This window comes from Cavia porcellus, unplaced genomic scaffold, assembly GCF_034190915.1.
Source record: "Cavia porcellus strain 051 isolate PalLab524CR breed Dunkin Hartley unplaced genomic scaffold, mCavPor4.1 scaffold_28, whole genome shotgun sequence".
Classification (NCBI taxonomy): Eukaryota; Metazoa; Chordata; class Mammalia; order Rodentia; family Caviidae; genus Cavia; species Cavia porcellus.
The window spans coordinates 28,475,937-28,498,644 of record NW_026947511.1 but is presented as its reverse complement, the minus strand read 5'-3'; the positions used below and the strand labels follow the sequence as shown (position 1 = coordinate 28,498,644).

Sequence of the window (22,708 nt, the reverse complement as noted above, 5' to 3'; positions counted from 1 at the left end):
GCAGCTTTAAAGGTAGATGTTTCCCAGTAAAAAGAATTCAGATGTGTTGTTATGCATACGTACCACCTGCCCATGAGGAATGTAATCACTATGTACTATAGACATGAGCTAAAAAAAATAAAAATATAAGAGTAGGTGTTTCCCAGGACCAAGCCAAGCCTTGTGGTTCGAGAAGGGCTGAGCGTGGAGTCCTCGTTGACCAGAGAAACCTTTTGTTGCAAAGTTCACTGGGTCTCAGGTTCCCTGTCAAGGTCAGTGCCCTGGCTACCAGGCCTAGCCCCGGGAGGGCGTGGCTAGGAGGCGGGGCGTGGCCTCGGGGGTCGTGGGGTGTGGCCTCGGGGGCCGCGGGGCGTGGTCGAGGTGCTGGGCGCGGGTCCCCGCCCAGTCCACCCGGCGTCCGGAGGGCTGGCGCCGGAAGACGCCTGCGGCTCGGGGCTGAGACGGAGTGCACGGGCGGCGGGAGGCGGCAGAGGTGAGGTCGCGCCGCTGGGGGACGCGGGCCTTAGCGTCTCTGGCTGGACGGGACTCCAGCAGGAGCGCGCGGATCCCGGGACTGCGTGGGGAGGTCGGGACGGCAGCGGAGTCGTGGCTTTGGGAAGACCAGGCTGTTGCTTGCGATACGCGTTTGAGGCCTGAAGCTCCCCGCATCCCCCAGACACAACCGGGGGCGTTATTACCTGCCCGTGGCAGAGGGACTCCGCCCTCCGCGTCCTCCCTAAATCCCTGCGAAGTCTTTCCGAGAAAGATGGACTCGGGCCAGGAAGAGCCGGAGAGCTGGGGTCACGGGCCCTGTAGTCTCGATCCTGGAAGGGCAGCAGGTGTCTGAGGCTGGTGTCTGAGGGCAGGGGCAAAACCTCTGCCTCTAGGAGGAAAGTGACCACACCCGGGAGGGAGGGCCCATGGGACAAAGAGTGCGCTGAGCTCTGGTGGGACTCCTGAACCTGGCTGGAACTGCTTTCCTGGGTGCTATAGAGAGCCCTTTCCCTCCAGCACCCCCAGTTAACCTGGCTTCTCTGTTCAACCAGATCCTTTGTGACCCTAGGATTTAAGGTGAGACTGGGGAGCAGCTAAGTGTCTTGGGAGCTAAGGATCCTGCAGGAGGACAGACACGGGGCAGAGGATCTGACATAGTTTGAGAAGGGACTTCCAGGTTTCCAAACTTTGCATCGGTGTGCCGAGGACGGAATGCTCCTCTAGTTGGGATGCAAGGGGCTATTGCTAGACACCGACCCGCATGCCGCCCACTGGCCCTCCTGTACCTAGGGAAGAGTTCTCCCAGGGATGCCTCATTTGATCAATGAACCATGCACCTCCGTTTCACTGAGCAGGGTACTGAGGTCCAGCCAAGGCAGGGCCTTGCCCGGGATTACCCAGCCCTTAAGTGGTGGAGCTGGACAGCTGGGTGCACTCCATGGCCAGTTGGGTCTTTGGTGGAGGAATAAATGAAGCCAGAGGTCAGGTGCGCATGTTGGAAGATATAGGAATGTTATAGGGACCACAAAGTGACCAGATATGGGAGGGTGGACCTAGGTTTTGGGTACAGGGAGTGTATGTGGACCCCAAATGGGCCTGTCTGCTCCATTGTTGTCCTTTCCTGGGACATGAAAGAGAACTGTCTCTTGTTCAGACTTTGAATCTCTTTCTGAGATTGGCTTTCTTTAGATAGGGTACTCTTAGGGTGTGTTTGTTGAGGGCTGGCCACAGAGTTTCTACTCTCAGCCTGGCCCCTGGTGTCCAGGGAAGGAGGCTGCCTGACTTCTCCCTCCCCTAAGTGGAAGAGGGTACAGTCCCAGTCCATCACACTGTGCTCTAGTGGCCCTCTCCTCCAGGGTGATCACTCTGGAAACACCATTGTCCAAAGGGCCAGTGTTGAAATCTACCTTCTGCGTAAGCCATGACGACTCAAAAGCTGCTTATTGCAACCATGATCTTTCTGAAGCAGCATGAGGGTGATGTTCTTGCTTTAATCAGAACCCATGGGGCTCCTGCTGTGTCTTCTGAGGTTACCCTCTCAACAGCTTTGGCAAATGTGGATTTTCAGTGGATTCCTAAAGATCTCTTACTAAAGGCAAATTCCCCTGGGATTAGGCTGCATGCCTCACTGAGAAAACTCAAGTGTAAACTTCCTGAGCATGTTGCCAGTCAGTTGCGGGTTCTTACTTGGATAAAAATCATGAATTGGTAAAGTGTAGCTCTCCTCCGCTAGCAGTTCTGGGTGTGTGTGTGTGTGTGTGTGTGTGTGTAAAATATTAAGTTACCGAGGAGTTGCTAGATAATTAAAGTTTGTTTTATTCTCTTAAGCTATCATTCTTCAAGGTAGGCAGATTTAGGAAAGAGACTTAGATTTCTTTCCTGGACTTTGATGTTCACTTCAGAATCAGATGGTGGATCTGGCTGTTTCTCAGAAAGGGAAATCAGTGCATGTAGATTGCACACTTGTAATCTAGCACTCAGGACACTGAGGCAGGAGTATCGCTGTGAGTTTGAGGCCACCTGGGCTACAGAGTTAGTTCAAGACCAGCTCTCAAAAAACAAAGCAAAACAAAAAAACCAAACAAGCAAAAAAAGTGAAACCAAGAATTACCATAGGATTTGGCAGTTCCGAATCTCCAGGCTTCCAGAACTGCTTCAGAAAGTGGCAAAAACAATGGGATGAGTGTGTCTGAAGAAGGGCAGTGTTTTGAGTGGGATTAATGGCACTGGGTCTTTCACTATAATACTTTTTTTTGGAGACAGTGTCTTGCTATGTAATGCAGGCTGGCCTTGAACTCATAGCAATCCTCCTGCCTGTGCCTGCCTGGTACTGAGATTACAGGTGTGTGTCACCATAGCTGGTTTCATAATACATTTTTAGAAATTTTAACCAGGCATGATGGCACATGCTCCAACACTTTGGAAGCGGAGGCAGGCAGATCATTGAGTTCAAGGCCAGCCTGAGCTACATAGTGAGTTTAAGGTCAGCTTGAACTCTCAAGGAAAAAAAAACTCAAAACAAAACAAAAACAAACCAAACAAACTAAAAAAACACTTCCTAAAAACATTCACTATATTTTTGATCATCATTTATGCTTTGCTTAAAAAATTACATGGGGATAGGTCTATTCCATTTAAAAAACTTTATTATTTCTGTAACAGTGGTATATACCTATTTAAAAATGATTTAAACAAAATAGGAAAAGCTCAGGAAAGATTAAATAAACCCATCATCTTCAGTGATTGTTATTAGCATTTTGATTCAGAGCAGAGATGAATCTGATGAGTGCTAGAAAAAAGTTGCCAAACTTTTTTCCAAAATAGGGAGAAATCCCCATACCAACTAAATATGAGAGTGCAGCGGGTGCCTCCCTGTGTCACCGTTGCACAACTGTGTGTATGTTCTAAATTGCAGGAGTTTCAGTGTCTTCCTACATGTGTTTCTGTTACCCAGTTTTTCAAGTAAAAATGTCATTCACAAGAGCTGGGCATGGTGATGGATGCCTGTAATTCCAGTACTTGGGAAGCTGAGGCAGGACGATTGCTGCAAGTTCCAGGCCAGCCTCGACTACAAAATGAGTTCAAGCCAGCTTGAACTGCATGGTGATACCTTGTCTCATAAAGACCCCCCTCCCAAAAGTCATTTATCTTTTAAAAATAAATAGCAGGAAAAATAGAAGCAAATAAACAAACAAAAGTAACAATGAGTAATAACTCATCTGGGAGTCTTCCAATAATGGAGTTTTCCAGATCAATGGAGTCTCCTGAGGATGGCAGGGCTCGCACAGAATTGAACGTTCATTCCTTGTACATATACATTCTAAATGCTTGCCGGGTGTGTGGCTGGAAATGCACGCCTATGGCGTAAGCCCTTGGATTAAACATCTGACAGAGTAGGTCTTGGCCTGGCAGAGTTCAGTTGTCCTAGGGGCCAGGCACGAATTGATGTGGGCAGAGCCAGTGTGTCCAAGAGTATTGGGCAAGGGCTGCTGCAGAAGAGTGAAATGTGCTGGAGAGCTGCTGGCCACCGAATGTCCCCAAACCCGGGAGTTAGAGGTCAATAGAGGAGAGAAGTCAGACTGCTGGAGAGGCCTCAGGCAGCACAGGTATGACAGACTGGCCCTCCCCTGGCCCTTCCCTAGTGTCTCTATAGCTCTGATGTACCTTCAGGCCCTGCCTTGGTGTCTACTGGGAACTCAGGGAAGCAGTTTGTCCTTAGGGGTTGGGGTCTGCCTAGTTGGTGAGGCCAAGGTCTGCTTTGGAGGCAGCAGCTTGATGATGCTGGGGCCAGCTCACTGCCTGTGAGGCCTGTCTGCAGAATGCTGGCTTTCTCTTGCCAGAGAAGGAGCCCCCTGTGGGGCCTGGGGCAGGCGGGCTTGCTTGCCCACTTGGTGTTAAAGCCACCTTGGCATGACAGACCCTCTGTGATGTCTGTGCTGGCCTCTGTCCCTGCTAAGTGTGTGTCTTAGCCGCTCCTGCCTCCTCCCTTCTTCCCTAAGCTGTCTCCTCTGCTGGGAAGGCTCCTGCCCCCCAAATTTTATTCAGGGATCTCGGGTGTCCTCCTTGGGCCTCCTTGGTAGACTGGTATGATCTTCCTCCACTTCTCTGATAAGCTGTGACCCTCTCTTGGCACCTGTGCCCAGCTTGCTTGGAAGTAGGATTTTTTGGGTGTTTCACTGGCTTCCAGTCCAAAGGCAGGGCCTGACTCCATGCTGGAAAGGGCAGGTGACACACATGTCACCCCAGCCTGCCTCACGATGTCCCATGTTTCAAGGCCCTGCTCAGCTCTGGGTGTCCATTCCTGCCTCTGCCCTCCTGGGTCCTAATCCCCAGGAGATGAGCTCCTTCTGGCCCAGTTGGCAGCCTGATGAGTACTTAGAATCGGTTCTGAACAACCAGTCTAAGAACCTGAAGGTCACATTGTTTCCTGGGGGACTTGTTCTGATCCCAACCCTGAGAAGGACTCATTTTCTCCCATCTATAAAACAGGTGGATCAATCAATGCAGTGGGTGGGTAGTGGGTGCACCTGGCAACCTAATCCCTTCCAATCCCTTGTACTCAGCCTGCCTTCCCTCCTCTGTGCCATCCTCCTCCAGGGCAAAAGTCAGATGGTGGGCATTTGAACAGTGATAGAGCCTGGAGTTCTAAGCATAAGCCACCCCTCCAAGTAGTATAGAAAAATTTAGGAAACATCTCATGGGCAGCGTGTTTTGGAACCTTTTGTGCACAAGGTAAGTTCAGGGTGTCAGAGCTGGGTGGACCTTATACTCCTTTCCTTATAGGGTAAATCAAGGCCCAGAGAGGGAATGGGTCTTGCCCCAGCCATTCAGATGATCAGGACAGCCTGGAAGGTTCCAGTGTCACAGGGTTGCCCAAGAGGGTCCCAGGTGGGCTGACACATGCTCCCCTCTGAGGCAACCTGAGGTCAGCCTTCAAGGGGGACTTCAGAGTCCACTTCCTCCCTCCTTGACACCCTTGTGTGCCCTGTTGGCTGCCTGCTCCCTGAAGTCCACAGGGCCGTGGAGCCTGTGTGGCTGCACGGTGTGCTTTGTTTCTGTCCGTGCCATCTCCCCAGCAACCCCACCTATGGTTGGGCACAGGCCAGGAGGAGATGCTCCCAGCATCTGCCAGCATCTCAGCTGCCACTGGATTGAGTGGACTGAGTGGCTCTTCCCACACTGGCGAACCTGTTACCTGTCTGAAGGCCATGCAGTGTGTCCTCTGAGGTTAGCTGGGCTGGAAGGCAGATTCTCTGGCTGTTGGAGACCACAAATTCACAATGACTAATTTTGCATATTTCCGTAAGGGATGAAATGGAGGCCTTGAGATTATCAGTACTCCTGTCTGACATTCCCCCTTGACTCTTCTTAGCGTAAGACCATACGTGCCCTCTTGAGTTATCCCAGGATTATACTTGCCTATACATTCATAAACCTCAGTCTTCTGCCAAATTGGAATCTTTTCGCTAGCCCTGACTATCACTGTATACACCCAGTAAATAGTGGCTGTTAAGGGGTGTGAGGAGGAGGACCCATCGGGGACAATGACATTGCAGCCACTCATGTATTACTAAACTTTTTTTTTGGTCTTTTTCCTTTTTATCGATACCGGGGATCGAACTCACGACTGCCTGCTTGCAAGGCAGGCGCTTATGCCGCTGAGCTAAATCCCCAGCCCCTCATGTACTACCAAACTTGTCTCTGTTTTTTATTTTGTCACTGTACCCTTAACACAGCCAATTGGGGCTCTTTTCCTGGCCCCTGATACTTGGCTACCACGCTGGAGGAGGCAGGTGACACACGTGCCACCCCAGCCTGCCTCATGATGTCCCATGTTCCCAGGCCCTGCTCAGCTCTGGGTGTCCACTCCTGCCTCTGGCTGGGACCCTGCGCCCTCCTGTGTCTTCACCCCCAGGAGATAGGTGCCTTCTGGCCCAGTTGTCAGCCTTATGAGTACTTGGAATGAGCCCCAACGCAGGGCCTTGGCCACCGCAGGTTGGACTCTGGATGTGCAGGTGGCCCTGTCAACCAGCTTCCAGATGGAGTGAGAGAGCTGGGCAGTTTGGCTGCTTTTCCCTCCATGCTCAGAAGTTCACTGTCCAGTGGCCCAGCCCAGCCCTTTGCTCTGCTTCCAACCGCCTCAGCTTCCCGCTCTGGGCCAAGGGTGCCTGGGTTTTAGCTCCTTGAGACTCAGCCACGGTTTATTGTCAGTTTGCCAGGAACTAGTCAGGCTGCCAGTGAGTTAAAGGACCACTCCCTGTCCCCAGGCAGGCCCTTGCTGTCACCTCAAGTCTTACTGTGGAGCCTGCCTGATCTGGCTCCTCCCCTACCCTTTCTATTTCTTGTCTCTTTGAGACAAGGTCTTGCTATGCAGTTCAGATTGGCCATGGGCTTACTTTGTAGCCCAAGCTGCTCTCAAACTTGCAAACAGCTCTGTCTCAGCCTCCCAAGTGCTGAGATGACAAGAGTGTGTCACCATGCCCGGCTCCCTTTTTCTTTTTTGTCTTTTTGAGACATGGTTGCACTGTGCAATTCAGGTTGGCCTTGAAGTCACTTTGTAGCCCATGTTGGCCTTGAATCTGCAGCAGTCCTCCTGCCCCAGCCTCCAGAGTCTTGGATTTCAGGCATGTGCCACCATGCTTGGTTGGCTCCACACTTGGTTGTCTTATTGGCAGACAGTGTTCATGATTTTCCTGGCAGACCTTTCTTCATGTCCCCATCTCTTGGAACATGTTCCCTAGCTGTTCCAGGAACGGCCCTGTGCTGGCCAGTCCCTCTGCCTGCCCTGACAGCAGCAGGCTCCTCCCCATCCCACTGGCCTGGTCTCAGTTCACACAGCATCCGTGTTGGTCCATTTGTGGTGCTGTAACAGTGCCACAGACTGGGTGAATCTTTTTTCTTTCCTAGCACTGGGGATTGAATCCAGAGTCTGTGCTGAGCTATGTCCCCAGCCCACCTCTACTTTGTTTATTTTTTGAGACAGGATCTGATTAAGTTGCTAAATTGCCTAGGCTGAACTGAGACTTTCACTCCTCCTGCCTCAGCCTCCTGAGTGCTGGGATTACAGACAGGCATGTGCCTCAAGGGCTTTTATAATTGCCACTTATCCATCATTCACAGAGGGAAACCTTCATAACCCAACCACCTCCCATCAGGTCCCAACATGGTCACATTGGGAACTATATTTCCAGCCCTTGCCTTTTGGGGGCCCAAATTCAAGCCACAGCAACATCGTGTTGTGCAGGATGCTTGTCACACGCTGCTGATTGACTTCTTTAGGTCTGGAGCTCAACCTGGTGACCCCGTGAACATAGCAGAGGTCTGGTTGCAGTGTTCACCTAGCATGAGGCTTGAAGAGTCTTCTCCCCCTTGGCTGTGCCCTGTGCTGGCCAGTCCCTCTGCCTGCCCCATCACTTCTGGTTGTTTACCTGCTTAGCTTCCCGCATCTTGTGCATCACGTCCCTCCTCCTTTCCTCTGTAGATTCCATCTTTATGAGGGCAGGGCCCTACCTGTCTGCCCACCAGATCCACTGCAAGAACCTGTCGGAGAGTAGGAGCCAGCACTTACGTGTTGTTGAATGATCATTACTATCTTCCACATTCTTTGAGGAAATATAATGGAGAAAAAAATGTGTACAACATTTTTAAATTTTAATTTCTGTTTTGGAGCGGAAGGCATCCTGAGTATGGAAGCCGGGACCTTTGTACTCAGTTGGATCCCAGGTGGTTTGCATTTTTTATTTTGAGATAAATTCTCACTCGGTTACCCAAGCTGGCCTCGGATTTGCAGTCTTCCTCCTCAGCCTTCCCAGTAGCTAGGATCACAGGTATGCAGCACTGCAGCTGACTGAAGAGTTGGTTAGACTTGCGCAGACATAGCCTGATGACCATGGCTGTGTAGGATGTTTCCGGAAGAGTTCACGCAGTCCTGTAGCACTGGATGCCTCTGGAAAAGGGAGTCGGGGCAAGGCGTGGGGTAGACATAGGATAACCCTTCTGAATTTAATTCAAATGTCACAAAATTAAGATTTTACTAAGTGAAAGATTTTTGCTCTTTTAAAAAGGTCAGTTGATGGCCTAGGAGGTGAGGCCTCTCTACCAAGGACACCCCATCCTCCCTGCCGCTGACTTCAGTGTGGTCTCTTTTCCCAGCGCAGCAGCGCCTGATACAAGATGGGGTCCCAGGTCTCCGTGGACACAGGAGCTCTGCATGTGGTGATCGTGGGCGGGGGCTTCGGTGGCATCGCGGCTGCCAGCCAGCTGCAGGCACTAAATGTGCCCTTCACGCTGGTGGACATGAAGGACTCCTTCCACCACAACGTAGCATCGCTCCGGGCCTCTGTGGAGAGTGGTAATGTATTCCTTTCCTGGGCTGCCTTTGTGATGTGGTCTTTGTTTACTGTGGGATGTGATGTCCTCCACTTGGGTGGATTCTAAGCTGGGCATGTATAATCCTAGCACCCTGGGAGGCTGAGGCAGGAGGATTGTAATTCAAACCTAGTGTGGGTAATTTAGTGGCTTAGTGAGAGCCTGTCTCAAAATAAATTATAAGAAACGGGTTATGGCTGGGAATTAGGGTGGCTTACTCTCTAGTAAAACACACATACATACACACACATTTGGAGAATCTCACAGTGTCTGATCTTAAGCAGTTACCACAATGAGGCCCTGAAATGAGAGCTTGGACTTTTTCCAGGACCCAGGCAAGCTGGACCCTTTAGGGACAGTGGGTGTCTCAGCACACATGCTGGCCCAGCTCTGGTGGGGTGCCCTGTTGGGAGACAGCTCAGGAAAGGTTTAGCTCAAATCTACACTGTATCCTCTTCCTTTTCATTCCCCAGGGTTTGCCAAAAAGACTTTCATTTCCTATTCTGTGACCTTCAAGGACAACTTCCGGCAGGGCCAGGTGGTTGGGATAGATCTGAAGAATCAGACGGTGCTGCTGCAGGGTGGTGAGGTGAGCCTGGAAGCGTCCAACTCATCAGAGTCCTTCAGTGGTCCAGAGACCACTGTGACACCCAGGCCTGCATGGTGCTGGACAGAGAGGGGCTGTATCATAGACAAAGGCTTAATCACAGCAGCCACACAATACAGTGGCAATTGTTTCGTGAGTCTTTCCTTTATGCCAGGCACTGTCCTAAGCCTTTGCGTAAATCTCACTGGGTAGGTAGTAAGAGCCTTGTTTTACCGGGAGGTTAGAGGCTTGCCTAAGTCCCCTAACTGTAAGAGATGAAGCTGGGATTTGAATCCTGGCAGTGCTAGCTGAGAGCCCATGTCCTGAAAGCCAGCGTCCCAAGTGAGGCCCAGGCAGGAAGCCACACCCCTAGCTTGGGAGATTGGTGAGCAGAGGTCTCTTCACTCATCTTTATGTCCTTGCCCAGTGTGTAGCATGCCCTGCAAGGACTGGAGCCCCATCCACACATGGCCCCAGCCCACATATCTCACGGGCTGCTCAGTCACCTGCTCAGTTAAAATTCAAGGTGATCAAGAATGGAAACAAAGCCTGACATGGTGGTGCATGCCTGTAATACCGGCACTTAGGAGGCTGAGGCAGGCAGATTTCTGTGAGTTGGAGACCAGCCTGACAGGAAGACCCTGTCTCAAAAAAAAAAAAAAAAAAAAAAAAGAATGGAGACAAGTTCTGCCCTTAGGGAGCAAGTGCTTTTGTGTGAATTAATTTGTTATTGTTGAATTAATTTCAGGGCCAGAGAATCTCCTTTTTGGAAAGATTACTGCATGCCTCCTGGCTCTGTCACTTTGGGCCATGCTTCTCAGAGCCTCAGGGCCAGCAGGGCATCATTGGGATCTGTAGGGAAAGAGGGTCCTGAGCCATCCAGACTCATTGGTCTCCTGCCCATTTTGTAGCTTTTAGGTTCCAAACAAGACTTCCACTGGCCCTCTTTCTGCCTCCCATCCTCCTCCACAGCCCCCTTTTCTAGGGGGTGGGGAGGAGGTGTCTTCTGAGATACCCAGGAGATTCTGGACTCCTTCCACTCCAGAGTCGCACATCCTGCTCGTTTTCCACTTCATTCCCCACAGCAGCTCTGTGTGTGTGTGTGTGTGTGTGTGTGTGTGTGTGTGTGTGTGACATCAGGGATCAAACTTGCAACCTCACGCTTGCCAGGCAGGCCCAAGTGGGAATAAAATTGGGGATCTAGTACTGTCCTGCCTCCCAACAGGACTGGGGTCCTGGCACCCTGTGGTGCCCAGGGGTGGCCTCCACCCAGGCCTCCTGGGCCCCAGCTCGGTCTTACCCTCACCTCTCTTTCCCTGGTCCCCCACAGGCCCTGCCCTTCTCACATCTCATCCTGGCCACAGGGAGCACCGGGCCCTTCCCCGGCAAATTTAATAAGGTTTGCTGCCAGCAGGCCGCCATCCAGGCCTATGAGGACATGGTGACACAGGTGAGCTGCCACTGACCGACGTAGGGCAGGGACAGCTGTGGTGACTGTGGGCTGTGCAGGGAGCCCACAGTGAGGGCTTCAGAGTGGTGGAGGCAGCTGGGAAGTTGGAGGTTGCTGGAAAGAGATTTCCTGGGAGGAGCCTGGAGCCCGCCCTGAGGCCTGGACCCGTGCTCCGGCTCCTCAGCCCCGCTTGGTTGTCCACACTCGTTCTTCCTGAGGTCTTGTCGTGTTCACACAGGGCTGTGGGTTTAGTAGAGCAGATTCAGCTCCCCATCTCAGTTTTCACAACAGCCCTGCAGCGTGGGCAGGAGAGACCCCAGTATGGAAAGAGCGCTCCCTGCTTCTTTGGTCAAGGAGTCCACAGGGGCAGACCGCCTGGCAGTGAGAGGCCTAGAGGTGTTTGACAAACTTTTTGTCCCTAGGTGCAGCGCTCAGAGTTCGTTGTGGTGGTGGGAGGAGGCTCTGCCGGAGTGGAGATGGCAGCCGAGATCAAAACAGACTACCCACAGAAAGGGGTGAGGCAGCCCCCTAGGCTTCCAGCTCTGGCTGGCTTTCCCTTATGAGCATTACAGATTTGCCCAGGGTGGGGGATGGATGCTCTACTCACTTTGTGTGTGTGTGTGTGTGTGTGTGTGTGTGTGTGTGTGTGTGTGTGTGTGTTTTCCATCTTGTGCTGAAGCAGGATTCTGCAGGAAATTTTCCTTGAGAGCCAGGACCCTGACAGAGCCACTGTGACTGTGTCCCCAACCAGGAGGGATCCTGCCATCCCAGTGCAACAGAGAACATGAAGCCCAGGGAGAGTCCTTACAAAGAGGACTTGTGTCTCTTAAGAAGTCAGGCTTCTGTGATAAAACCTAGAGTTTGTTTTTTTTTTGTTTTTTGTTTTTGTCTTTTTCGTTTTTATCGGTACCAGGGATCGAACTCACGACTGCCTGCTTGCAAGGCAGGCGCTTATGCCACTGAGCTAAATCCCCAGCCCAAAAACCTAGAGTTTGATGATCTCTTCTTGCTGGCAACCAGCGTGGCTAAGCACACCCTTAGTTGCTTCTTGGTCCCTTGTCCTGGACTGCACAAGGTGGACCAGGCCTGTGGCAGTGGGCAAGCAGCCCCTCGCCTGCCCACTTTGGGAAAGACTGCTTACACAGGAGGTGGCATCAGCCTCACTGTACCCTTCTGATGCTTGCTGAGGGCTGACCACCAAGGTCACCCTTTTAAGCCAGTTCCTACCTGCAGGCCACCGTGGGTCCTGCAGGTAGGAGCTGGCTTACTGAGGGTGCAGGCTGCCTTCTGAGAGCGGTTGGAGCCTGTGCATTGCTGTTTTTTTCCCAGGGAAAAGCAGGTTGGTTTTAAAAGGGAAAATTAATCATGACTAATTGAATTATCTGACTGTTCTCTGGCAAATCATTGGAAATTATGAGTGACACAATTGCAGGGTCTTCATTTTGATTCATAAGAGTTGCATAGGGGAAACCTACTTAGGGGGCTGGGGATTTAGCTCAGCAGCATAAGCGCCTGTCTTGCAAGTGCGTGGTCATGAGTTCGATCCCTGGTACCGATAAAAAAAAAAAAAAAAGAAAGAAAACCTAATTATTCTTTGTGCTCATACTTAACACTTCTGAATTCAGAAATGTGGGGTTTGTTCCCATAGCAACCAATTCTGTGGCACCAACTCACGTCCTACGAGTCAGCTCAACTCTGATGCTAACTGGAGTCAGCACAGGCCCCTGGGCCAAGGGTTTAGTCTATACGACTGTCCCCACTTCAGGTACCAGTGGCTCATAGTAGGACCCAGCTACCTGCACTTCTTTCTGACCTATCACTAATTTGGAAGCTCTTATGATTCCCTCCTTGAGTTTCATAGTTTGTTAGAGGGGCTTGTAGAACCCAGGAAACCCATTTATTTATTACAAATGACATAAATGAAGCTCCTTGCACAGGAGCTTCTGCCCCTTGGAGTTGGGATGCACCCCTTCCTGCCACATGGACACGTAAACCAACATGGAGGCAGTGGGAACCTGTAAGGAGTTTTGGGAGGCTTCATCTCGTAGGTGGATTGTGGACTTAGTCTCCAGCCCTTCTTCCCTTTCCTGGAGGTTGGAATTGGGGATAGGACTGAAGCTTCCAAATTCCCACCCCGGGGGCCAAGCCTCATCCAGGAGCCTCATTAGGACCAAAGATGCTCCTATCCCTGAAGGAATTCCAAGGACTCAGGAACTGTGTGTCACATGCTCCTGTCATTCAGGAAATTACAAAGGTATTAGATGCTTTGGATCAGGAACCAAATATTAGAACAAAAGATTTAGCCAGCACCCCTGTCTACAAATGTTTGAGGAGCTTTGTGTCAGGAACCAGGGGGATATATATATATATATATATATATATATATATATATATATATTTATAGTTCTTGTGTATCACAGAGGCAAAGACCAGTCTGAACCAGTAAACAAGTTCAGATAAAAAAAAAAATGCTTTTTTTTTTTTTTTTCCGGTACCGGGGATTGAACTCATGACCTTGTGCTTGCCAGGCAGGCACTTATACCGCAGAGCTAAATCTCCAGCCCCAGATAAAAAAGTATAATATCTGTAGTAGAATGCTTATAGTTAATAGGAAAATTAGAATAGTATAACTGCTACTCTTTATTGAGGAATTGATATATCCTAAGTTAACTCTTTCATACATATTCATTCACCACAGGATTCTAGAGTGGGACTCTTGTGCCCATTTTAGTCTTTGGGGGATGTGTGCGTTTCAGATAGAGGATGTCAACCCAGGTAGTCTGATTCAAAGCCAGGCTTTGACCTGGTCACGGGGTACGCCTCCCGCCTTGTGCTGACCCTGGCAGCAAGCAGACCTGGAGGTGCTGCTTTTAGAACCAGCTGTAATGTTGATGTGAGGCTGGGGTAAGTGAGAATGCCTATAGCTTATCTATAGATTAGCTAATTACAAGCACCCAAGGGTGCTTGCAAAGAACTGCCAAGTTGGCCCTGCCTGAGGCATGGTTGTGGCTGGTGGGGCCATGGGTCCTGAAAGAGTTGTAGATGTGGGTTGAGCCTGGCTTCTCACTAATTGGTTCTAGCACTGAGCAGATTACTTCTCTGTGGCTCAGTTTCCCCTGAAGCAAACTGGAGGTGGGGGAGGAGTGGATGTTCTCATAAGCCGGATACTCAGGGGTTGTCCTGGGGTTGTTTTGTCCGTAGGTCACCCTTATTCATTCCCAAGTACCCCTGGCTGACAAGGAGCTCCTGCCCTCTGTGCGTCAGGAAGTGAAGGAGATCCTCCTCCGGAAGGGCGTGCACCTGCTGCTGGGTATGTGCGACCTCACCCCCTCCCTCTTTGCCACTGTATCCAGGGTCCATCGTGGCACATGGGAAAGGATTTTGAGCATCAGAGCCCATGTTTGCTGAATGATTAGTTTTTTTAAAGTGCATCTGAGGGAATTGCCCCTTGTTCTGCTGTCCTGCCTGTGGCAGAGGGAATAAGCGTGTTGCTTTGTATTTTGAGGGTGGTGAGTGTAGCTTTTAGTCCAGTGGTGTGATGCCCACAGTCTACTGTGCTGGGCCTCAGCCTCCTCGTGTTTGTGGAGAAACTGGGGGATGGGGCACCTGTTATGACAGTCCCTCATGCTGTGATAGCCTCTGCAGAACCTGGTCACGGAGGACGGTTAGCACCTTATCATCAGGGCATGAGGATGGGAAGTCAGCTTCTGCCTTTCCTTGTTTCACCGTTGTGGATGGTGTGTTGGGAGGTGACCTCCTGCACAGACAAGGGAGTGGCTGTCACTCAGGGACATGTGCTGGGGTCTTCTGTTGATCAGCTCTTCCCCAAGCCTCGCTTCCCCGCAGCCAGCTCTTGGCATTTTCCCCCAGTTGAGTCCTTTGGGCCCAGATGTCCACTTCGTGCTTGTGGAGTGGGGGAGGGGACTGAGAGGAGCTCGCGCCAGCCTTCTGATCATGGTCCTCCCGCACAGGTGAGCGGGTGAGCAACCTGGAGGAGCTGCCTCTCAATGAGTACCGGGACTACATCAAAGTGCAGACGGACAAGGGCACCGAGGTGGCCACCAACCTGGTGATTCCCTGCATTGGCATCAAGATCAACAGCTCTGCCTATCGCAGTGCTTTTGGTAAGGAGGTGGCCCAGTTATGGCCTGCGTGTGCAGGCCACCTCTTCCTCTCCAGTACTCCTTGGAAATGCCCCGAGTCTTCTCCCCCTAAATCGGCACCCGCCTTTTTCTTTCATCACAGCAACTGCTTCTCTCCTAAATGATCACCTTGCACTTTCACTTAAGGGTAGGGTCTCTGTTTTGGGCGCTTTCCACAGCTGTGATAATGGCTTGGCCCAAAGTGGTCTGAGACCAGAAGGATATAAATTTAGGGCTGCTCCCTAGCTTTAAGAGGTAGGAACAGTCTTCAGAGAGATAAGAAAGATTCTATTCTGCTTTTGTAAGTACAAGCGCATCTCTATGTAGATGTGGAGGCAATTCCAGGCTGGAACTTTTTTCTGTTCACAAATGTCCTAGTCGCTCCAAATCGAGATCAAAACATTTGGCTAATTTAGCTGCAAAACCATTTATGGGGTAGGGGCTCAAATATGGCCTCATTTCTTAAAATGCAACATTTATCTTTTTAGCTGCTTGTATATGGAGGCCTGCTGGACTACGCATGTATGTTTAAGCTCTGTGTGTGAGTAGCAGACTGGGTGGCCAGGCTCTGTGGCTGCTTCTTCCCCAGGTATTTTCAAAGATAAGTTTTGTCCAGTCCCTTAAAAAGAAAAGCAGTTGATCGCATATTAAAGACCTGTGCATATTTTAAAATTCCAGTCTATGATGAAGTAGAAATTTAGGGCTTAGCCAATCACTGTCACTGGCTGAGCTCTGTGTTTGTCCTGGGGTAAGCTTGCCTTTGCAGGAAGGCTGTGTATGCAGGAATACAAGGGGACCATGGCCTCTTGAGAGTGCCCAGGACCCAATGTGGCCACTCAGAGGCCTGCTTGAGATGTCATCTTGTCCACAGAGGGCAGACTGGCCAGCAATGGGGCTCTGAGAGTGAACGAGTTCCTCCAGGTGGAGGGCCACAGCAACATCTACGCCATTGGCGACTGTGCTGACCTAAAGGAGCCCAAGATGGCCTATCACGCGGGCCTCCATGCCAATGTCGCTGTGGCCAACATCGTCAATTGCTTGAAGCAGAGGCCCCTTAAGATCTACAAGCCAGGTAAGGAGGCATGGGAATGTCATGGTTTTTAGAGTTTGGGGTTACAAGTGGGAAAATCTTTTTTGGCTACAAGATGACTGATTAACATACCAAATTCTCAAGGCTGATGACAGGAACAGCTCCCTAAAGTTCTTTAAAAATCAATAAAGTGGAGGCCAGGGATATCGCTCAGTACCTGCCTGGCAAGTGCAAGGTCGTGAGTTCAATCCCTGGTAACAAACAAACAAAAAAATCAGTGAAGAAGCCGGGCATGGTGGCACATGCCTGTAATCCCAGCACTCAAAGGCAAGGTAAGGGGATTGCAAGTTTGAGTCCAGCATGGGCAACTTAGTGGGTTAGTGAGATCCTGTATAGAAAAGACATGAATCAGTCAAGGACTCATCTGCCTTCCTAAAAGTCATGCATATTTCCGAATCTCCAGGTTTGGGAAGGGTTTGCACTCTGGGAATCACAGCCCCACCCATGTCTCTAAAGTGGGGTCCACTTTATGTGCGTCTCTTCCTCACAGGTGCGCTGACATTTCTCCTGTCCATGGGTAGAAATGACGGCGTGGGCCAGATCAGTGGCTTCTACGTGGGTCGGCTCATGGTTCGGCTGGCCAAGAGCAGGGACCTGTTCGTCTCCACAAGCTGGAAAACCATGAGACAGTCTCCACCCTGACGGGGAGGCTGGGTGGGAGACCTGGCACCAGCGCATGGGTGACAGATGTTTGACAAGAGGACCATCTGACTTGTACCAAAGGACAGAAGTGCAAAGCCTCTTTCTTTCTCTGGAGAGATGCGTTGGTGATACCCTGTCTGGAAATATAACCTGTGTAAATCCAAAAAGGAGCAGGAGAGTGAGACTATGAGAGCAAAAGGAAGATTTAAAAAACTATGTAAGAGGATCATTTCTGGGTCTGAAAGATCTGTCTGCACCTGTGCTGGCGGAAGGGTCTTGGGAGGAGGGCCTGGGCAGCCTTCTGTACTCCAGCTCCTGTGGGATTTGCATGTGTAGCCTGTGTATGTGTGTTGGGGAGGGGGCTTGGATGTGGTGATCCAAACTCTCAGTAGGGAGAGTGCTGGGTCTGGTGGCAGCCATCCCATCTGTGAGTGCCAAAGGACAACCTGCAGTGTGAGGCCAGCTGAGCAGGGCAGCCAAGGAGAGAGGGTCTGCACTCCACACCTTTCCCATCACATCGGGGTCAGGAAGTCCACATGTCATGCAATGAGCAGCTTGTTAACAGGAGCCTCACTTTAAACTCCCTGGATTATAGTCTCTGTCTCTCTTTTTCCTCTGAGACAGGGTCTCACCATGTTACTCAGCTTGGCCTTGAATTCCAGGGGTCCTCTCGGCTGAACCTCTCAAGTGCCTGGGATTACAGGTGCATGCCACCACATCTAGGCAGTCTCTATACTCTTTAACCTTCACAAACCTTCCTCTATTTCCATTTTTAGACCCTAACTATATACCATAGGTACTTTTAAGACGAAAGTTACTGTATACAGTTTCCCTCCCAGCTAGTCCAATAGCGAGCTTTCCGGAGCTGACAGGGCTGAGGCCATGGCCTGGCCTTCCCTCTTGAGGATGTTTCAGGAAAGGCAGCAGAGATGTGCAGCCTGGTAGGATGCCATCTGGGCAGTCAGCCTCCAGGGAGCAGACGGGTTTCTGCAGGAGATTCGCAGGTATTGCCAGGTTACTGGCATGGGGGATGTTGTAAGTGACAAAATCCAGCTGATGCTGAAGGACTTTGTTTTGTGCTTCTGGTTTCTTGGCTAGCCCCAGATTTACTCTCTATAGGCCCAGCGGTGTGGCAGCCTGTCTGCTGACTGTGGTAAGATGTGTCAGTGACTCCTCCATGTAGAGAGGTCTTCCAGAGTGGAGGTGTCTATTTTGGACACACCTCAATTAAATGTTCACAGCAGAAGGGGTTGCTGAATTCATCTGAGTAAATTCAGGTCTGACTTCCTGACCTGCTCCTTCCTGCTCCTTTTTGATGATGGCCTTTGGGAACTGAAGCAGAGTCCTTCAGACTCCTGCCTCTCGGGTTCTCAGTCTGTCCCTATTTATGCGGTCACCCAGGGTGTGTTCCACTTCGCTGGGTCTCCCAGCTGGTAACCCCGCTGTACCTTGGTCCAAGGCTTTGGTCCTGTGGCATGGCACAGTGGGAATCTCAGCCTGTTCATGACAGGCCTGGTGCTATTGACTTAGAACACTGCAAAAGCTTCCATCCACTGGGCTCTTAGTTTTCTAAACAGGAGTAAATGTTGCAATAAAAGAACACATTATAAGAAAGACACTGGATCTTTTATTTTTTTTCTTTCATTTTCTTTAAAAAACAAAATGAAACCAAACCAAAATAAGCCCAAAGCAAAAACATTTTAGGAGTCGTTACAGATACAGGGGTCAGGGACTCGGGGCAGAAGGGGACACGGAAACAAGAGAAAAGCACCAGTGAGACGTCTTTCCTGTCTTTTCCCCACCATGGAACATAGGCAGCCCACAAACCCAAGTCACCCGCACACTCTCTTCCCTTGGAAAAGGAGGAACAAAAGATTTAAGAATCTTAAAAGGATTTTTTTTGAGTGTGTGTAAAAGTCAATGCTATAAATCTAAAACGAGGTCTGATTTTGTTTTTAAAAAAAGTTCTAAAACACGAAGAAAAGACATGGAAAAAACCCCTGGTGGAGACCTGGTTAAGTGTGGACTGAGGCCCTCAGTAGGGAGAATAGAAAAGGCAGGGGCGCGTGCCGTGGGCAGGACCTGCGCTGGCTGCCTCTGCTGCCCACGTCCCCCTCAGCTGCCCTCTGCTCCCCTGCCGTCACCCTTCTACGCTCCTTTTAAAAAATAAAACCCCACTCTTGTGACGTGTTGTTGCTCCTGCATCCCTGCTGGAGCTCGGCTACTTGGTGTCCAGCTTGGCCATCTCCTGCACGTAGATGCCGATGCTTTCACTGTCGAAGAGCAGGAAGTACACGTTCTTCAGGGACGATGTGTTGGAGTCGTCGAAGTGGGCTGAGATTGCCTTGAGGGTCACCTGGGCAGCCGTCTGTTTGGGAAAGCAGTTTCTGTGCCAAAGCAAAAGGAAAGCCCATGTCATTTTGGTCCCTGAGACCTACTGGGCCCAGAAGGGTCATATCTGTGGCCTCACTGTGTGCAGAGGCTGGTCCAGCATCATCTCTCCAAGGGCCAGCCTGCGGCAAGGACATGGCTTACATGGGATGATTTTAGCAAAGTCAGAGCTGATGGGTGAGGAGTGCTCTGTATTGGAGTCTATCACCTGAATCCAGTAGAACTGGGCTATAAAAGCTCTAACAATTCAGGATTCACTAAACCTGGTCATCAAAAAGCAAACAGAGGGCCAGGCATGGTGGTGTAGGCCTGTAACACTTGTACCAATGAGGCTGAGGCAGGAGGATTGCAAGTTTTACTCCAGCCTGGGCATCTTAGACTCAGAATTAAAACAAAAAGGTTCAGTATGAAGGACCTTGAATCCATAGTACAGCAAAACAAACATCCAAATACAGGTTTTATTAGCTCCTTCAAAATTGCTTTACATGCTAACTAGATTGTTTAATAAGGGCAAAAATGTAGGCTCAAAGGTCACCTTCAAAACTCCTTTTCATGTATCTAGTATTTCCCTCATTAACTTACAGAGACCTGCCAATGTAATCTGAGCCGCAGCTCTGGGCAGGGGCTTGACAGTGCTGACCACCAGCCTCTAGGACACAGCCACAGTAGCCTGCTGAGTTCCCCGGGATGGGGCACAAGCCTGGGCTCTCGCCGATGGAGACTGTTCCACTGTGCTTCTGGGCCTGGACTGTAGACAGCCAGTGCTGCTTGCTGTGTGGAGATGATTCCAGCAGGACTGGCCATTAGCTCTCTCTCAGCCTTCCCAGGGTCAGACCCGTGCTGCGGAGCCAGCCCCTCATAAGCAAGCCTGTAGGCAGCTCGTGACCACTCCGGGTGTGTTCCTCAAGCCTCTACCTCCTGATGCCACTGTCCCACTGTGGACTCTGAAGCAGAAGGTCTTGGAGAGTATGCTGGGAGTCCACACTCTGCCCAAGCCGTGTTGCTGCTGGTCCATTGACCACACTTGGTGGAGCAAGGCCTCAGCATGGAGTTTTCAAATGTAGTCTAGACATGGACAGCTCTGTGTGTATGTGTGTGTGTGTTTTGAACACAGGTTCTCAAACATTACCAGGCCATCTTGCCTCTATTCCTCGGGGCCCTGACACAAAGGAGGCAGCAGAGCTGGCCCCAGCAATGCAGAGCAGCCACCATGGCCCAGGGGACCATCTGTATGGGGTGGAAGGTGGGAAACTGGGGTGCTTGCCCTGTCACCTGGCTATCATGCTTGACAGCCCTTGGTTGGGCACAGCAAAGGTGAGCAGGTTGGAATGGCTGGTGCCCAGGAACAAAGAACCCATTGAGAGGACCCTGTCCTACCTGCCACTGGGGAACGGTGGGAAGGCGACAGACTTCAGCTTCTTGTCTTCAGCTGCCGACAGGCAGTTTTTGATGGTCTCTTCAAGCTGTTCTTCACATTTGTCAGAGCCCCACTGGGGGATGTGACAGTGGATGACAAATTTAGCAGCGAGTCCACTGGATTGGCTGACAGCAGCTGGACATGGGTGGGAGACAGACTGCAAGTCATTTCCCAGGTCTTACCTTAAACCCAAGAAGGATGGAGGGGTGGTGTCTAGAGCTGTGTGGGTTGGATTGAAAGACTTATTTGACACAGGCTCAGGCCTGTAATCCCAGCACTCTGGAAGGCTGAGATGAGGGATCATATGATTGGGCCCAACCTGGGCAACTTCGTGTCTTTAGTGTAGAGACCCTGCCTCAAAAATAGAGGGAAGGGGTCAGGAATGTAGCTCAGTGTGAAGGCCCTGGGTTCATTCCCTACAAACTAAAAAAGCAATGTTCACCTAGTCTACAGGAAATGTTTCCTAGTGACATCATGGTGTCAGGCGATTGTACTTGTTTGGAGGATAAAGTTTGGAAATTGGAGATTAAGTTCAGGGGACTCTCAAGCCACGCAGGTTAGGCTGTAAACCCCTTGTCTTCTCAGTGCTCAGAAGGTGCTGAATCTAATCAAACTTCAGTGAGCCTGTTCACATGATACCATCGAGGGTGGGGGTAAGACACAGCCATGTAGGTGGACTCTATTGTCCACAAGCAGTCAAAGTCCAGTTCATGTTTGGCTTGAACAAGGATACCTGGTAGCCTGGGGTCTGTTGTGCAGACAACCAGGGTTTGGACCACTGATTAAGTAATTTTGCCAAGGTATATACCATTGTTACCCCCTGATTGACGTGCTTTAAAATTTTGTTGCAATTTTTTTCTTCTTCTTTTTTTACTTCTTTTTTTTTATCTACGAATAAAATAGATTAAAAAAAAAAAGTAATTTTGCCAAAGGCCCTGAATAATACTATTGTGTGCTGGAGAGTCCGGCTCTTCACACTACTGGCTGATTTATAAGGAGAGATCGAAAATTACAGTGAATGTTTAAATTTTAAAAATTTGTTACAGTAAAAGTCACATTGCCATTAATCCCTCTCAGAACATTCCCTCTCACTTCGTACACACTTACCCCATCCTTGTGGTCACTTTCTGGAACAGTTCTGGAAGTCCTCTTTGTGCTGTTGTGACTGCCTCAATGTTCTGAAGCGATTCAAAAACAATGACCTTATGTGGTCACCTTGACTTTGGGGAAGAGCAGAGTTGCCCGGTGCCAGATCCCATCAATTAGGTGCATGACAACCCGTCTTGCTGTGTGCTTGCTGTCTAGCGCTCAGTGGCAGTGTTCACTGTCATTTTGATCACACCTTGTAAAGAGGACTTCCAGAGCTGCTTCAGAAAGTAGCAAGAGCCGGGCACGGTGGTGCCTACTTGTTTCCAGCACTTGCAAGGCTGAGACAGGAGGATCGCCATGAGCTTGAGGCCAGCCTGGGCTACACAGTGAGTTCAAGGCCAGCCTGAACTACATGGAAGAATGTCTCAAAAAAAAGTCACCCAAAATTTTTTTAATAAAGTGAACTTCAAAATAAGAATGAAGAAAAAGGAAGAAAGTGGTAAGAATGATAGGATAATAAGGAGCACTTTGAGGGGATAAATGGCAATGTACCTTTTATTTTTTTAATAGGTAAATGGATGGAACTTGAGACCATACTCTTAAGTGAAACAAACTGAACACACATCTAAATACCACATTGTTTTTCTGGTGTGAGAAACTGAAAGTGTAAATAAGAACCAGCATGTATACTAGGTATTATAAAATAGGACAAAAATGCTCAGTTGGGAAGGAGCACTGGGGGAAGGGAGAGAGGAGAAAATGAAGGGAAAAAAAAAAGATGAGAAAAGAAGGAAAAATGGAAACAAACTTTTGTAAATGAGGGGAAGAAGGATTGAAGGGAGGATAAAGGATCGGGGGTAAAGAATGGAGATAAATCGTGTACATGCGTAAGGTGCCCATGATGAAAGTGATCATCTGTATATTAAAAATGGTGAGTGAGGCTGGGGACTCTGGAGAAGGTAAGAATAAATGGGGCTGGGCATGGTGGCCCACGCCTGGAAATCCCGGCATTCCAGGAAGCTAAGACAGGAGGATTGCTGCAAGTTCAAGGCCAACCTGG

At 50.1% G+C, this 22,708-nt stretch overlaps 2 protein-coding genes across 5 annotated transcripts in view; one reads left to right on the top strand and one right to left on the bottom strand.

Moving 5' to 3' along the window:
* Positions 1-336: 336 nt before the first annotated feature.
* Aifm2 (apoptosis inducing factor mitochondria associated 2) lies at positions 337-16,949 on the top strand. 4 transcript variants are annotated; one of them, XM_013156769.3, is made up of 9 exons: positions 337-472; positions 8,626-8,824; positions 9,315-9,430; positions 10,758-10,877; positions 11,300-11,392; positions 14,079-14,187; positions 14,849-15,001; positions 15,891-16,091; positions 16,600-16,949. In XM_013156769.3, the coding sequence occupies exons 2-9, from the start codon at positions 8,647-8,649 to the stop codon at positions 16,749-16,751; spliced, it is 1,122 nt and encodes a 373-aa protein (XP_013012223.1). In that variant the 5' UTR covers positions 337-472; positions 8,626-8,646; the 3' UTR covers positions 16,752-16,949. The 4 variants fall into 4 exon arrangements, with proteins under 4 accessions (XP_013012223.1, XP_003473757.1, XP_063094686.1 ...); XM_003473709.5 differs by having other exon boundaries at positions 346-472; positions 8,631-8,824; XM_063238616.1 differs by lacking the exon at positions 337-472 and adding an exon at positions 3,765-4,079 and having other exon boundaries at positions 8,631-8,824.
* A 1,406-nt stretch (positions 16,950-18,355) lies between these two features.
* The window catches only part of LOC100735668 (core histone macro-H2A.2), a 45,655-nt gene continuing 41,302 nt past the window's right edge, over positions 18,356-22,708 (bottom strand). The window contains exons 8-9 of the mRNA XM_003473707.5: positions 20,520-20,694; positions 18,356-19,138 (exon numbers count right to left, since the gene is read on the bottom strand). Of these exons, the coding sequence (XP_003473755.1) occupies positions 18,973-19,138; positions 20,520-20,694 (341 nt within the window). The 3' untranslated portion in view covers positions 18,356-18,972. The remainder of the gene's footprint in view (positions 19,139-20,519; positions 20,695-22,708) is intronic.

Coding starts and splice junctions, on each gene's coding strand:
- Aifm2 (XM_013156769.3), top strand. CDS start 8,647: ATGGGGTCCCAGGTCTCCGTGGACACAGGAGCTCTGCATGTGGTGATC. Junction 11,393..14,078: donor CAGACTACCCACAGAAAGGG/GTGAGGCAGCCC, acceptor TTTTGTCCGTAG/GTCACCCTTATTCATTCCCA. Junction 15,002..15,890: donor TGCCTATCGCAGTGCTTTTG/GTAAGGAGGTGG, acceptor TCTTGTCCACAG/AGGGCAGACTGGCCAGCAAT.